The sequence below is a fragment of the Umbelopsis ramanniana genome (assembly GCF_025399195.1).
Source record: "Umbelopsis ramanniana AG unplaced genomic scaffold K450scaffold_27, whole genome shotgun sequence".
Taxonomy (NCBI): domain Eukaryota; kingdom Fungi; phylum Mucoromycota; class Umbelopsidomycetes; order Umbelopsidales; family Umbelopsidaceae; genus Umbelopsis; species Umbelopsis ramanniana.
In genome coordinates this window covers 22,788-37,201 of record NW_026252113.1, presented here as the reverse complement: position 1 = coordinate 37,201, position 14,414 = coordinate 22,788, and the positions used below count along the sequence as shown (strand labels likewise).

The window sequence follows — 14,414 nt, the reverse complement described above, 5'->3', positions numbered from 1 at the left end:
CTGAAAACATGTCCTCGGTCAACCCAGAATTCTGAGCGGCGACGTCGGGGCAAAGCATCTTAGAAAGGGGGGTGGAATGCGGACAAATTGTTCATGTAATTTAGTATAGAATGAGAAAGAACATATCCATATAGATCAAACGGTCTACCATTTGGTTTATCTTGCGATAAGCTTAATGCATGCAGTGAATGACTTGTTTGAGTCGTCACGTTAAGATATGATGTGTGTTTATGTAGTATTTTTTCTTTTCCTTTTAATAAAAAAAAATGGGTTGAAAAATAGGTTGAGAAAGGGTAGAGAAAAGATACGATGGGTGTATAGGGTGAGTGTGCGCTGATAAACAAAATAGTACAGTTGAGAGAGAGAGAGGGAAAAAAATTAGAAAGAAAAAAAAGAGACCGAGAAAAGAACATGGAATGCGAGAGATAGTAGTAAACAGGATGCAAGCAATGGGACAGAAAGAAAATACAAAAAGGATTTCTAACTCGTTACGACGAACGACTGAGTAAAGCTTGAACAATGCCACCATCGTTCACAAACACTGTGTCAGCTGAATTTTTACATTTAGAATCAGGTTGAATAGGTTGGATGGTGGTGGTATCTTTAAGGACCTTGCCGAGGTAGATGAATCGAATCGTATGAGTTGACGAAGAGATATTGAGATCATGATGGTCATATAGTCTAGTGCGAAGTTGGCTAACAGTGATATAGGGACTGCTGGATGGGATTCGAATTTTAACATCGCGAGCAATCGACAGTCTAACGATGATGGGTGTATCGGTTGTTTCTCCAACCGACTGTGGGGTTTCAGTTGATTTCTCATCAAGCTGCGGTTTATCGTCTTGAATAGGCGAAGATAGTAAAGCTACACCTGACGTGGAACCAAAAGGAGGTGGCGAGGAACTTGGTTTTTCGTCACGCGTGATAATACTTGGAGGGTGAGCACTGTACTCTGGCACTGCAGGTGTAGCAGCTGCCGGGACAGTCATTGGGTCATGAGGTTGAATTCGAGCACCTGCTGGCTCTAGAGGAAGGAAAGAAGGTTGAGTCAATACGGGGATTCATATTCGCCTTGCATGGAGCGGATGGACGGTAGGATACAATGGTGTCAAAGTAGAGAGCTAATGCCTATCATGTCAAACTACGACCCAATTGACAGACATTGGAGGCTCATTGACTCGAATCGAAACCTACAGTTTCCCGTGGCATGTCCTTTTTGCCTTACCTTGATATGTTTCATGGTAGGTTGGTTGAGGCTGAGAGGCTGTATGTGCCATGTCAACCTCATCCTGAACTTGACGAGAGCTACAGCAACCCATTTATAATAGATTGGTTCGAGGGATGAGATAGATGATAAAAGTTTTTTTTTTTCTTCCTGCAAAGTCTCCTCCCTTTGAAACAATTTGGTACGGAGGATGGCTGGGCCAAACTCTGAAAATGGAAATTCTACACCACCTGGGTAAGGGTTTTGGTTTGAGCATAGCATTGTTACGACTTTTATAAGAAAACTTGGGGGAAGTACTGGTTTGGAAGAATATAATGATATAAAACAACTCACTCTCAGCTATTGAAATCCTAACATAGCGATTGTTGAAAAAAAAGAAATGAGTAGTTTTGAGAAAAGGCTTGAGTTTAGAAAAGAATGAAAAATACAAGGCAAAGACCATATTAAATAAAGATAGTTTACAAGAACAAATCAACGTACACACAAACGCAACTAGATTGTCCAAAAAAAAAAAGAGAAATCGGGCACATCATCCTGTTCGATAAGCATGAGGTGGTGGTGCTGATTGTAACGCTCCATTCGCCATATCCAATGGATGAGTAGAAGACATGGACATCATATGTGGATTATTTCCAGGATTCCCACCTCCATAGCCGACATCACCAAATCGTGCCCTGTAAGTTTCGACAATGGCCTCGAGCTCATTGATACGGTTCTGGTACTGAGTAACATCGTTTTGCAGCAACCGGATGTGTTCGACCGAGTTTTTAAGGATCGATCCCTTGTTGCTTTTGGAAATATCATGATCTGGTAGCATCGATCCAAGCTCCTATTGGAAGGGCAGCTCGTCCATGTTAGAATACAAAAAACGTGGCAAATGTGCTTAATTGGCCAGCTGCTATCGATGCCTGCAAGTAAAAATAGTCTGTTCTTACCTGAATCCGATCATTGATATTGTCTCGTCGTCTTCTTTCCACCAAGTTGTGTGATTCACGACGTCGTCGTTTTTTCTCAAACAAATGTTGCATACTAGTAAATGGATTAGTCACAGTGGGAAAAATCATAGCAGTTTTTCTTTCTTCGTTACACGTACTTTTTCTGCTGCGCTTCGTCTTCAAATGCGCTCGTACTTCCTGGCGATACAATGTTATCTCCACCCAACGCTCCATAAGACGATGATGCATTGGAGTCAACGCTTCCTACATGCCATGTGTGGTCTTGTGACTCTTGGCGGGGTCGGTGTTGTTTAAACACAATTTGCCGCGGCTGAGTTTGCGACGGTTGTGAGTAGGTATGTTCGTACATTCTCGAGGAAGAGGTAGAGTTGTTGCCGACAGCCATGTGTGGGAAGGGTTGCATATTATTTTTGGCTGCCTCGGACGTATTGGAGTTAGGAGGAGAATCCAACGACGAATTGGTGATGGGCGAAGGAAAAGCGCGGTCTCCGGTTAACATGTCCTGATGCTGTTGTTGCATGGACGGCATGCTGTAATTCTGAGCATGGAATTGCATTGGATTGAACATGGCCCCAATTCCGTGAGGAGAGTTGAGTTGCTGGAAAATAACAAAAAAAAGGGCGGGCTGTACAAAACGTTGGGTCGAAATTAATTTTCTTATTATTTATTCACACAAGCCAAGCGCTGTGTTATCTTGTGAATGGTCGAGTTTTGCTTCAACTGACAAGAAATGTGCGAACAAAAAGAAACGTAATGCGCACGGATCCTCCCCCAAACATGTCGATGAAAAGCAAATCTCGTGACAAAATAATGCGTCTCGTGCCCAACAACTCCCCCAAACCAATCTGCTACTCTTACAGGATAAACCACCTTTTTTTTATCTTTAATAAAAAATCAAGACATGTTGCAGGGTATGTTGGAATTTGTTCAGTCAGTCAGTCAGCTCTCTGAACTTCTCTAAGTGTCTAGTCTAGTGGGCTTTGTAGTGTCGATGTCTGTTTATAGAATGGTCATCAGCTGAATCGATCATGGGATGAAAAAGGTACCAAATTAGTGTCATCATCGTCGCCATTCATAGTATCGATATTGCGATATTTGAGCTTCTTGTTCTTCGTATTCCAGGTCTTCTTGAACCACGGCTGTAAAACCAAGCTCCGTCATTTTGGACTCAAACGTTACTACTTCTTCCTGATAACGCGCTCGGAGTGGAATGAGAAAATGAAAGACGTCTTTCATGAACTTGGCTACCACATGCGGTAAGCTCAGGGCGTGATCCATTTCATACAATAAGTCGCTGCCAATGACAATATCAAATGTTTGATTTTCCCAGTCTTCAATAGGGGTTGTTCGTGGTGTTAACCCAGCAATCTCGAAGAAATCCAGCTTATGTATCTGAACGTTTTGGCATCCATTCAGTTCAATGTTTCCAGCAACATTTTTAAGAACGCTCGGATGATAGTCAGTCATGTAAACCTCACGCGCTCCTAATTCGGCACACATTAATCCTACCATCCCCGTGCCAGTTCCAAGCTCAAGGATTCGTGCATCGCCAATATCAGGTATCAAATTTTCCTGTATCAGTTTCCTAATTGGTCATGCTTCCCGCTTAGTGATGTGGTTCGAATACTCGAGCTCAGCAAAAGATACTCACTCACCTGGCAAGAAGCGGTGCCGAACCCCATGTCTTGAATCCAAGGTCGTTCTCAATGAAAGTCGGTTCATGAACTTTAATGTCCATCACGTCTTTATCGCCGTCTCTTGTCAGGTACTCAAAGTGCCACGTGCGTGTAATGGCCCCTGCCCCTAAGAAAAAATGGCTGGTGTTATCTTCACAATACAAGCACCTGCAGCCGATCATTCAATATCCCTTACCTCCTCGGCCAGAAAAGTGAGCCATAACATGAGCTGCTCTATCCATGGATGCATCGTCGCCATCCGCATACTCGCCAGAAATCACTTTGAGAAGCCAACCGCTGGCAATTCGTTTGGCTGTGGTCATATCGCCGTAAGTGACTTTCATCCCATCACCCGATTCATCGTCGTCTTCGTTTTCAATGGAAACAGTTGTATGCTGGTCGTAACTTCGATGGATAATGATATCCAGTGAGTCCAGAATGGTTTTGACCAGGTCGTGAGTAGGCAGATCCTTGCGACGATGTTGAGCAACCTGTGCTATTTCCTGCTGAATGGAATCTAGAAGCGCATAGGTTTGGAGACTTTCTAATGACATGGAAAGAACAGCTTCACAAAGGACAAAGTATTATTCTCATTTTTTTTTTTTCTTTTTTTATTGCGATAATTAAACTCCGTGTAAAATGCTATTGGTCTACTTCTTTCTTCCGCCATTTTTCTTGTTCTTTTTAGCGATCCGCTTAAGCGCTCGAGTCTCCTTCTTCATACGAGAATCAACCATCTTATAACGTCCCTTAACTCCTTTAGGTCGACCCTGAACACCACGATTGCTGCCCTTGGCCACAACCACTTTGACCTCCTTCTTGGGTTTGGCCTTGGTGGCTCTTTGTAACAGTTTGCCAATAGATGTAGCCTTTTCTTTTTCAGACATGTCCGGGTTGTCAGCAATGTCCGTTGCCTTCCTCTTAGCCTTCTCTAGACGCTGGTTGGCCTTAAACTTCTTTCTTGCCTTTGCTTCGGCAATCTTCTTAATGGGTCGAGCATCCAATGCCTTGAGTTTTTCGCGAACAGCTTTAATGGCCTCTTTCGTGACAGGAATGTTGACCTGGTTGTGTCTATCTTCATCATCCAAGAACCACTGAGGCAATGCCCGCTTGTCTCGGAAAGCTTCCTTTGTGAATCCTTCGTCAATCAAATCTTGTTTCGTCTTTTCCTTATTGGCGAGCTGTTTAGCCAATGTCATGGCCTCTGCTGTAATCAGACCGATTTCTATTAAGGGGAGAAGACAGGATGTTAGTCAATTGTGTTTTTTTTTGCTAGGGGAAAGAGGGCATGAGATGAATTTTACCTTGAGCCTTTCTAACGTCCTTTGATTTTTTATCTTCTTTACCATCCCAGGCTTCATCTTGAGACAGCTCATCTTCTGGAGCTCCAGCAACGATTTCAAAATCGCTTTCATCGTCATCTTCTTCGAGAGGTTCTTCAGCTTTGCGTTTCTTGCCATTCAAGGTAGGCACCTTTTGAGCTTCTTGCTCACTATCTTCGTCAAGTTCGGCCATATCTTCATCTTCATCTTCCTCTTCCTCTTCATCATCATCGTCTCCATCAAGGTCGATACCTTCAATGCCCTTGAAAGCATCTTGATCAAAGAACATGGCAGCTTTCTTGGTCAATCCGGTCTTGGTAATCATCTTCATTTCAGCTTCCTCATTGCTCAAGTCGACAAGAAGTGGGTTCTTTGATTTCTTCTTGGGCAAAGTAGGAATGGGTTCTTCATCCGACTCCGAGTCAGAGTCGTCGCTGAAATCTTCATCCTTGTCTTTGCGTCGCTCGCCTGTCTCGCTGTCGTCACCATCTTCTTCATCGTCAGAATCTTTTTGAGCGTCGAATCCCTTCCATTCATTCTCCTTTGCGCGCATTTTCTTGACTTTGTATTTGGCATCACGTTCGGACTGTCGCTCAATGTAATTCTCGTACATAGCATCAAGTTGATCTTCGAGTTCAAAATCGCCATCGTCGCTATCGACATATTCATCTGGATCACGGGGCTTGGTTTCAACCTCGTCAACGTGATAGTCAACATCGTCATCGAAGCTTTCAAGATTATCGACAAGTGTCATGTCACCCTTTCGCACTTCTTGCAGAGCCTATCATAGAAATTGTGGATGAGAACTCTCGCTCGTTTGCCATATGTACATTGGATGTGTGATACTTACGCCAAGCTTGTTGATCTTGGACAAACCAAAGAGACTTTGGTGGCCAGATGGGCCTTCTTGTTCCATACCAATATCAGCGGGAACGACCATGTTAAGCTGCATGCGCTGCAATGTCTTGGCTCTCTTTTCATTAGCCTTGCGACGAGCTCTCTTGACACGAGCAGCCTCTTCTTTTGTCAAATTGGCAAGTTCGGCTTCGATAATTTCATCATCATCCGCAGGCTCTACCTCAGCGGTCTCTACTTTGGCCTTTTCTGCCTTGCTGTCCATCTTGCGTTCTTCACGAATTGATGATCTCCACTTGAGCAATTGCTTGAAGTCCTTTTTGCCGAGGACCTTCAAATCTTCCACGTTAATTTTGATATCTTCCGTTGTCGATTCATGTTTAAGCAATCTAGTGTTACAATATACATTAGATGCCGAACGAAGTAAAAGCGCATTGATTCTTTGTGATAGTTATGACTTACACTTTAGATTCATCGGACTCAAAGACAAATTGATTGTATGAACCCAATACAAGAATAGGATCCTGTGCTGTGATGAACTCCATGATATCAACCTTCTTGTGCATGGTATAGTTTCCATCTTCGTAACCTTCTCTGTGACGTTTTCGTTTCTGGTAGGAAGGGGATGTTAGTAACCATATAAGGTCCACATTCATATTCCCTGATGACATACCTCGGGGTGGAAAATATCAACTTGCTTTGACTTTTCTTCTTGTTCCAACTCAGCAAAGACGGCTTTAGCATCCAAGAATCGAGGATCCAACTTCTTTGGCGCAATAAAATCCTGGCAGACAACGAAAATTTCGGCAGATACGTTACGTGAGGAAGGAGGCTTTGTAGCTTCAACCTTTCTGAACAATTGCTGGAAAACCCAAATCAAATTGTTGTAATCTTTGGATCTGAAAACCTTGGTGACGAAAGTTCCTAAATGAAGTACGACAATGAGCTCTTGTTTCCATCAAAATGAATCTCAAACACACTGGCTGCACATACCTCCTTTGACCAAGAACTCAGTAGCGAGCTTCAACGACATCAATACAAGCTCGGATTGAGAGAAAGCATCCTGTGTCCATGCTGTACCAACGTTGGGAGCACCATCGTGGAGAACAACATCTGCTTTCCATGTCTTCATTTCTTGGCGCAAGTTCTGTCGACATTTTTCGGTAGTAATATCATCTTGGAATGTAACAATATTGGGTATAGGTTTAATGGGAGCCAAATCCACACCGATAATCAAACTGGATTGTGGCATGTATTTGCTTGCGACTTGGAGCCTACAGGACGGAATGAATTAAGATTAATTGATGTAAAAAGTTGATATATATATGAATCAAATGACAGGACACTAACCAACCACCAGGTGCAGCACAAAGATCGATAAGCACTCGAGATTTCTCCAGGAATCCATATTTCTTGTTCAATTGCACCAGCTTGAAAGCAGAACGAGCACGATAACCCTGTTCCTTAGCCAAGTAATAGTACTTGTCCAAACGTCCTGTATAGTGATGTGAGTAGGCTGTAACAATTCAACATACATAATTGCAAGACAACTGTAATGTACCCTTGGACGACTTTTTGTCTCTTTTTTGCGGCATTTACGACCAGTGGATTGTCTTGATCGAGCACAGCAAACTTTCTCAAGAAGAAAAAAAAAAAAAAAAGAGGGGAGGTTAAAACTTTAGCAGTCCCGCCTTTCCCTACATGTCCACGTGACTTTTTCATCCTCAACGTCTTCAAGGGCCAATCTTTCAGCTAGAGCTAGCAAGCCATATACCGCAAATGAATTCAGGAGCTAGTGGCCCATTTTTCACAACCTCAACGGGCCTTGTAGATAGCGTAGATAGTAGGTTATTCAGCTACAAGTGTATGTCTTTGCATCCCCACTACATTGCTAATCCGATCGAATTTTAGAAAAACTAGTGGTGGTTCTACGTGATGGCCGCAAACTCATAGGCATTCTACGATCTTTCGACCAATTTGGTATGCCATTTTTCACGCATTGATTACCACATTGGACTTTTTGCGCCATGTACTTCTTGTACCATAAACTCATGCTTCTTTTCAGCAAACTTGGTTTTACAAGATACCATTGAAAGAATATATGTGGGTAACTGTTACGGCGATATACCTCGTGGCATATTTTTAATTCGAGGAGAGAACGTTGTTCTTTTGGGAGAAATCGTAAGATGGCCATTTTGATGTCGTTTCCTGTACTGTGAATATAGCCGTCTAAACTTGACAACTTTCATAGGATCCTGAAAGAGAAGACTTCACAAACTTACAACAAGTGCCAGTTGAGGATATCCTCGTTGCACAGCGCGAGGAATTGGAATCAAAGCAGAAGCGGGAAAAAATCAAGAACCAAACATTGCACGACCGAGGATTCAGCGTAGATTACATGGAGACCGATCTGTATTAGCTTTCTTATTACTACTACCCGTTTCCGTCTCCTTCAACCGATTTTCTTCTAATGTACAATTTTTTTTTATATTTTTTTTGTCATGTATTGTTTTCAAATGAAGCTGACGTTACATTGGGAATCGAGAACTGTTATCGCATATGATATCAATGTCGCCCATCACAGTGTTCCAAACATCTTGATCTACCACTGACGGTGGTCCACTATCATCGGTGTTTGGATGTTGCGCGAGTGTTGGGCTTAACTTTTCGACTTTGCTGTCTCTGGCTAAATTAGGCGACGTGGGCGAGATAGATGTATCTTGTAAGTCAAACGAGACGCAAGTGCATAGATCAATGACATGGCACATGCAACCGTTTATAGGATTAGGTACTGTTAAAGGAGTCAGTCAGTATAAGCAAGCTTGAAGCATGGCGGAGTAGACATCGTATATACCTGAAGATATAGCACAGGTGCATTTGACGTGCGATTTGTTTTTCAATCGGTTTCCGCGACAATGATTGCACTGGCTGATCGGCCGTCCTTTGCGTTGCAATGGCTGTAAGGGCCGCTCCTTGTGCTGACATTGAGCCACTCTGTGGCCTTTAATACAACTCTGGCTAAATTGTCGGTAAGCATCAAAGGGCTGAATCCACCGCATACCAGTGTCATGTGAACCTACCAAGCGTATTTAATGCCGTCAATAAGGACCACCATACTTTACATTGGTTGCTACGAATCGAGGTTGGATCTTTATAATGAGGAAAGGGTTCTGGAGAAATTATATCCAAAAGATCTCACGTGGCCTGAGCATCCAAGGAGCAAGCACAAATTGCTCGACTCAAGTTGTTAGACGTACCATTTGTTAAAAGGCAATTGTAAAAGAAGAGTCAAGCCAAAATCTTTAACCGACTACCTATTTTGTTGAAATTGTAATTGCCTCCCTTCAGTTGGTATCTAAGCACATCCCTGCCTGGATGGATAAGAGGTTTTATTCTTGGGTCAACACCATTTTATGACAAATTATCCCAAAATATGAAAATTAAAATGTGTTCTTCCTTTAAACAAGGCTATTGGCTCATGTCACAATGACCTGCTTCAAAAAAGTAATTCAGGCAGTCCTTTCGCTCGCTTGATCTTTGGTATATGACATTACTTGCACTACATGCTGTCGGATACCATATGAACTATTTTTCATAATTCACCTATAAGGCAATCATAATTTCAAGTTCTTTTTCTGGGTAAAAAAAATAGTTCCATGTACTCTCCTTACACATTGAATGTCTTTCTATTGTACTAGTAGCATACCAATCAAAGGGTGGGGTGTGCATTGGGCTCTAGTAATCCGACTATGACGTTCGGGTAATGGTAGGATATTTTTCCTGGCTCCTGAAAAAATTGATCCCTTCAAGAAATATCGCAAAAACGTAAAAAGAACAACATTGACGACTCACTTGAAGCTTGATTCAAGAATCTCCTTGAAAATGAAACAAGCCCCCTATCTCCTCACCTACGATGTTGAGAGTATTAAAAAGTAGTATTCCTTGGCAAAGGCTTGATCTGATCTCATCTTCTCTTGCCTCTCATTTAAGCATATAGCGCATACCTCTTGCGAAAACGCTAGACAACCCAATCGAAAACCACAATGTGGCGATCTATCATTTATCTAGCAACTGCCCTTCATTTCATTATCTCACCCGCTGTCGCCAGAAACATCACCGTCCCTCTTTACAAGCGAACAATACCTCCATTCTATGCCGCAAATGGAGAAGAGCTCAATGACGGATTAGTATGTAGTAAAATATATGTTTTATTTGATGAAGCAGCTCATTAACGACAAACGACGTACAGCTTGCAGGCGAAATGTTCATTGGCAACCCTCCGCAAAAAATGAAGCTCGTTTTTGATACTAGTAAGATAAATTATTAAATTTAATATGGCATGAACTAGATAATTAACGTCATTTTTTTTGTAGCTTCAGGTTATACGTGGGCACGAGGAAGTCAGGTATAATTTCCCCTTTGTTGTTTGACAGGTTTTCATCAGTAACAAGAACATGCTTTTTCTACAAAAAGTGCAAGTCCGAAAATTGCCTCGACCGATGCACATTTTATACAAGGCGATCCAGGTCAATCGAATATACGGGACTTCGTCATAGTGTTTCCTACGGGGATGCATGCGTCGATACCAAGGTTTGGAAGGATACTGTAGAATTTGCAGGCGTTCAAATCCCACACTCCTATTTCGGTGTAGCCAATCGTATGAATGGCTTTGATCACGGATTTGGTAAGAGAAGCTGAATACCGCACTTGCGAAGGAGAAACTGCTCCTGATATTGCAACTTTGTCTCCTTAAACCTTTACTAAATCGCACTTTCTAACAAATAGATGGGTACTTTGGCCTCGGTCCTGCCGTCAAATTTGGTAATGGAAAGTACCATACAACAGCTTCTTCAAGTAGGTGTAATTTTTGATTGTATATTGAGTTGACTTCCGTTAAGCGAGTTGATCATACTAATTTCCACCAAAGGCTTACAGAAACGAGATGGAGCACCCTCAACTTTCCTCAGTGCAGCCTTCCAACTAGGTCTTATTAGCAGCCCTCAATTTTCCATCTACATTACTACTGGAGGAGGTACCTCCGGAAATTCAGTCGTCCAGCCCACTACTGCCGCACCGCTACCAGCCGCACCAGCACCAGCACCAGCACCAGCGCAACCTGCACAACCTGCAGCACCTGCACCAGTTCAGCAAGCAGCGCCGCAAAACAACAACGTGATCCCCAATCCGCCTTCACCACAACAACAATATCCAGCAGCCACGGGCTTTATCAAACGTGGACAACACTTGTATGAGCAAGCTCCTGTAGGTCAGCTCATTTTTGGTGAGTCGAAGCGAGAGTATGAATTGCTGGAAAAGACACAGTGGTTTTATTCTAACGTTTTATACTATAGGAGGAATTGATCAAACGAAAATTGATGGGGACATACATTATTTACCACTATCGTCACCAAGAAAAAATGAAGTTAAAGGATGGAACATTTGTCTTCAAAAGGCAGAGTTTGGTGACAAGTTAAGGCTACATCAATACAAATATGCCATTGCCTCCATCAGTTCATCAAGCCCCTACATTACCCTGCCTCCTTCACAAGGTAAGCTTCTGGAGAACAATGAAAGGCTGATACTATTCATGAGATTAACCACACATTCATTCTTATTCCACTTGCAGCGGATTGCTTTCATGAAAAATTCGGAGCAGTGTACCAGCAATCTACCGGTACATATACTGTCAAGTGCAGCAAATTGAAAAGTCTTCCGCCCCTCATTCTCGAGTTTGATTCTATTACTGTCGAGCTTCCTGCAGATGTGTGGACAGGCGTAACGGATTCCGGTCAAAATTGCTGCCATACAAAAATTCGTCGAGGCAGCTCTGAACATGACTGGGTCCTGGGTACAACCTTCACCCACGCTTTTTATTCAGTGTTTGATTCTGAAAAAGATGCTATCGGTTTCGGTCTGCTGAAAGGCTCAGAGAACGGTGTAAAGATACAAGTTAAAAATTAAGTGCAAAGACCACATAAAGAATGACCATCATGCAAAGGCCATAAAAATAACTGCCATCTCTGTAATTTGGTATTTCCTATATCGTGGTATATTTGTTATCCATAAACTTGCGTTGTATGCAAGCGTTACCGTAGTTGATTTGGAGGAGAGGTCTTTATAAACCAAAAGATCATTACATTCGGGAGACAATTGGTCCCACTATGTTCTGAGAGGGCTTCCTATGAGTATGGCTGGCTGGCACTACACCCGCAAGCACGTCTTATACCAAAACCTACCTGGATCTGTTAAAACACATCTACATAGCCATCAAAACAAGGTCTCTCATTGCGCTTCATTTTTTCTCATACCCAACGAATGGTGCAAAATGGTGAAATGATTTTACCAAACAGTTTATATAATTTTTCATTGATGGAACAAAATGCAAGATTATTAAAAGACAAAAAGTAATTTACAGTGAAGGAATATCAAATCTACATCATGACATCCTCGTCTACAAATTCTTCGTCTGGTTCTCCATCCTGGAGATTCATTTCATCCAACATTTCCTCCAAAGACACTTCAGGGAAGTCTTCCTCTTCGAAGTCTTCCTCTTCATCATCCATGCTAATATCCTTGTTCTCTTGCACAACTTGGTTCTTGAAAATATTGATAGTGGAACGCATTTCTGGATCTTCTTCAAGATCACGCATGAACAATTCAAGATCATTCTCGATACGAGCTTGGTCTTGCTTACGAGGAAGCATCTCCTCTTCTTCTTTGCCAAGTTGCTGCAACTTCCAGCTTCTTTGCTTGGTCTTCTTGCGACGGTTGGGATACGCCTTACGGACAAGGATGACATCGGTCAATTCGTTTTGATTGAGAGCGTTGAAGTTGTCATCGTTAAAGTTGCTGCGAGAAAGATCGTATCCCATAACAGAGTCACCGGGATTCAAAAGACCACCAAGATGAGATCTAGCAATGAAAGCTGTATCGTTGCGTCCAAAGTCAGACATACGAGCAACATGAACATCCGCCAAAACATTCTTTCCACGGACAGGACCAAGAGGCTCTACATCCAAGACATAGTACTCTATCATGTTCTTCATGGACGCTAAGCTTGTAAATGGTACTCTCCAGTAGACATTGGATGATATATCGGCGGTTTGCAAACTGTTGGGATCCAAGACGTGTAGAGAGTTTCCAACTCGAGTAACAATGACTAATTGTGTTATATTTCCAAGACTATGTGCAAGTTTCCGTGGCAAGCAGACAATATCGTCTTTACACACAGGAGAAAGTTCAACTAGAGAAAACAGTGTAAATTTCAAATCGAAATACTTTTGGTGCTCAATGGATCTCCTACATACCTGAATATGTGAATTTGTAATTGCTTGAGCCACTGTGAATATCAGTAGAGATAAGCTGTTCACTTGTTTTGTACTTGATTGGCACGACGGCAGAAAGGAATTCCAACATCTTTACAGCATGACCACGTTGACCGTAGTAGAAATCAATACCATCACGAACTTCCTTGATATTGGTGGTGTCCTTGTATGCGTTGTGCTTTAAAATAAGTTGCTCGAGGTATAAGAAGGTTCGCTTGTGCTCAACCTTTTGACGAACTTGTACAATAGCCTTCCATGTGTTCTGGGCAGCTAACCGGGTACATTCCTCGCACTGTTGATAAGACACAACATACTCTACTTCGAAAATTTGCTGCAAAATGGTGTTTGCAAAAACCTAATAAAATGGCCACTTTTGTTAGGCTTTCCATTTGTTTGATCCAGTTCCCTCCAAGCTGACATCTGACTTACCTCCTTTTGAATTGTCAATTTCACTCGGACTCTTCGACTGTGTGGTTCTGTCCATATGAAACCGGCATCGACCAATCTAACTTTACCGAGACCCTTTAGTTTCTTCAAGCATAGAGCCAACAATTCTCTTGATTCAAGCTCGGCCTTGACCCAAATTTGAGGAGGTTGCAAGTAACGTTCACAGTTTCGGCAAAAGTGAAGTGTGACTTGCTTAGGAATGCCTTCAGTGATGTCGACTTCATTGCGAATACAGTTGACACACATGTTGGCGGCATTGGGAGGAGTGGGAGCACCACATCCTGGGCACTGTAGAGGATTAGTAAGAACGAGAGGTTAGAAACAACGGGAACAAACTGGCAGGTGGCAAAGCAAAGTATATGTACCAAACTAAAAATGCAAACAAGTAACGTTAGGACTATTTCATAATTGACAAAGCCTAGAGTTGCCTACTTACATCAATTGCTCGGTTACTACTGGATTATAGTCCATTTCTTTACTAAAGAACAGTGGTGATCAGTAATACGATTGGAAAAATTTGTGCCTTCAATCACCCAAAAAATTTCAATGGCCGGCCGTTTAGCAGTCTCGACCGTGTTCACGTGACTCAATCGCTTGGTTTGGCGAAT

The 14,414-nt window shown here is 42.4% G+C and overlaps 8 protein-coding genes across 8 annotated transcripts; 2 read left to right on the top strand and 6 right to left on the bottom strand.

The window, feature by feature from the left end:
• Positions 1-176: 176 nt before the first annotated feature.
• Positions 177-1,355, bottom strand: K450DRAFT_240768 (uncharacterized protein). The gene is made up of 2 exons (XM_051588986.1): positions 1,226-1,355; positions 177-1,024 (listed from the first exon to the last, which is right to left on the bottom strand). The coding sequence occupies exons 1-2, from the start codon at positions 1,317-1,319 to the stop codon at positions 489-491; spliced, it is 630 nt and encodes a 209-aa protein (XP_051444641.1). The 5' UTR covers positions 1,320-1,355; the 3' UTR covers positions 177-488.
• Positions 1,356-1,454: 99 nt separating this feature from the next.
• K450DRAFT_240765 (uncharacterized protein) lies at positions 1,455-2,841 on the bottom strand. Its single transcript, XM_051588985.1, has 3 exons — positions 2,319-2,841; positions 2,161-2,254; positions 1,455-2,054 (listed from the first exon to the last, which is right to left on the bottom strand). Exons 1-3 carry the CDS (start codon positions 2,747-2,749, stop codon positions 1,755-1,757), a joined length of 825 nt encoding a protein of 274 aa, XP_051444640.1. The 5' UTR covers positions 2,750-2,841; the 3' UTR covers positions 1,455-1,754.
• Positions 2,842-3,186: 345 nt separating this feature from the next.
• K450DRAFT_240757 (uncharacterized protein) lies at positions 3,187-4,438 on the bottom strand. Its single transcript, XM_051588984.1, has 3 exons — positions 4,054-4,438; positions 3,837-3,984; positions 3,187-3,766 (listed from the first exon to the last, which is right to left on the bottom strand). Exons 1-3 carry the CDS (start codon positions 4,409-4,411, stop codon positions 3,241-3,243), a joined length of 1,032 nt encoding a protein of 343 aa, XP_051444639.1. The 5' UTR covers positions 4,412-4,438; the 3' UTR covers positions 3,187-3,240.
• Positions 4,439-4,507: 69 nt separating this feature from the next.
• K450DRAFT_199204 (uncharacterized protein) lies at positions 4,508-7,629 on the bottom strand (the record flags this gene model as incomplete). Its single annotated transcript, XM_051584591.1, has 8 exons — positions 4,508-5,082; positions 5,162-5,960; positions 6,030-6,423; positions 6,497-6,645; positions 6,708-6,958; positions 7,028-7,308; positions 7,385-7,529; positions 7,596-7,629. The coding sequence occupies 8 exons, from the start codon at positions 7,627-7,629 to the stop codon at positions 4,508-4,510; spliced, it is 2,628 nt and encodes an 875-aa protein (XP_051444638.1).
• A 175-nt stretch (positions 7,630-7,804) lies between these two features.
• K450DRAFT_240753 (uncharacterized protein) lies at positions 7,805-8,828 on the top strand. Its single transcript, XM_051588983.1, has 4 exons — positions 7,805-7,877; positions 7,946-8,014; positions 8,100-8,215; positions 8,286-8,828. Exons 1-4 carry the CDS (start codon positions 7,814-7,816, stop codon positions 8,451-8,453), a joined length of 417 nt encoding a protein of 138 aa, XP_051444637.1. The 5' UTR covers positions 7,805-7,813; the 3' UTR covers positions 8,454-8,828.
• Positions 8,348-9,402, bottom strand: K450DRAFT_240752 (uncharacterized protein). The gene is made up of 4 exons (XM_051588982.1): positions 9,115-9,402; positions 8,889-9,052; positions 8,567-8,825; positions 8,348-8,501 (listed from the first exon to the last, which is right to left on the bottom strand). The coding sequence occupies exons 1-4, from the start codon at positions 9,147-9,149 to the stop codon at positions 8,468-8,470; spliced, it is 492 nt and encodes a 163-aa protein (XP_051444636.1). The 5' UTR covers positions 9,150-9,402; the 3' UTR covers positions 8,348-8,467.
• Positions 9,403-9,996: 594 nt separating this feature from the next.
• On the top strand, positions 9,997-12,128 carry K450DRAFT_240749 (uncharacterized protein). Its single transcript, XM_051588981.1, has 8 exons — positions 9,997-10,221; positions 10,284-10,344; positions 10,408-10,439; positions 10,508-10,718; positions 10,820-10,888; positions 10,962-11,315; positions 11,386-11,583; positions 11,661-12,128. The coding sequence occupies exons 1-8, from the start codon at positions 10,078-10,080 to the stop codon at positions 11,993-11,995; spliced, it is 1,404 nt and encodes a 467-aa protein (XP_051444635.1). The 5' UTR covers positions 9,997-10,077; the 3' UTR covers positions 11,996-12,128.
• A 215-nt stretch (positions 12,129-12,343) lies between these two features.
• K450DRAFT_188212 (uncharacterized protein) lies at positions 12,344-14,305 on the bottom strand. Its single transcript, XM_051584441.1, has 4 exons — positions 14,239-14,305; positions 13,789-14,094; positions 13,342-13,714; positions 12,344-13,277 (listed from the first exon to the last, which is right to left on the bottom strand). Exons 2-4 carry the CDS (start codon positions 14,050-14,052, stop codon positions 12,466-12,468), a joined length of 1,449 nt encoding a protein of 482 aa, XP_051444634.1. The 5' UTR covers positions 14,053-14,094; positions 14,239-14,305; the 3' UTR covers positions 12,344-12,465.
• Between the last annotated feature and the right edge of the window lie 109 nt (positions 14,306-14,414).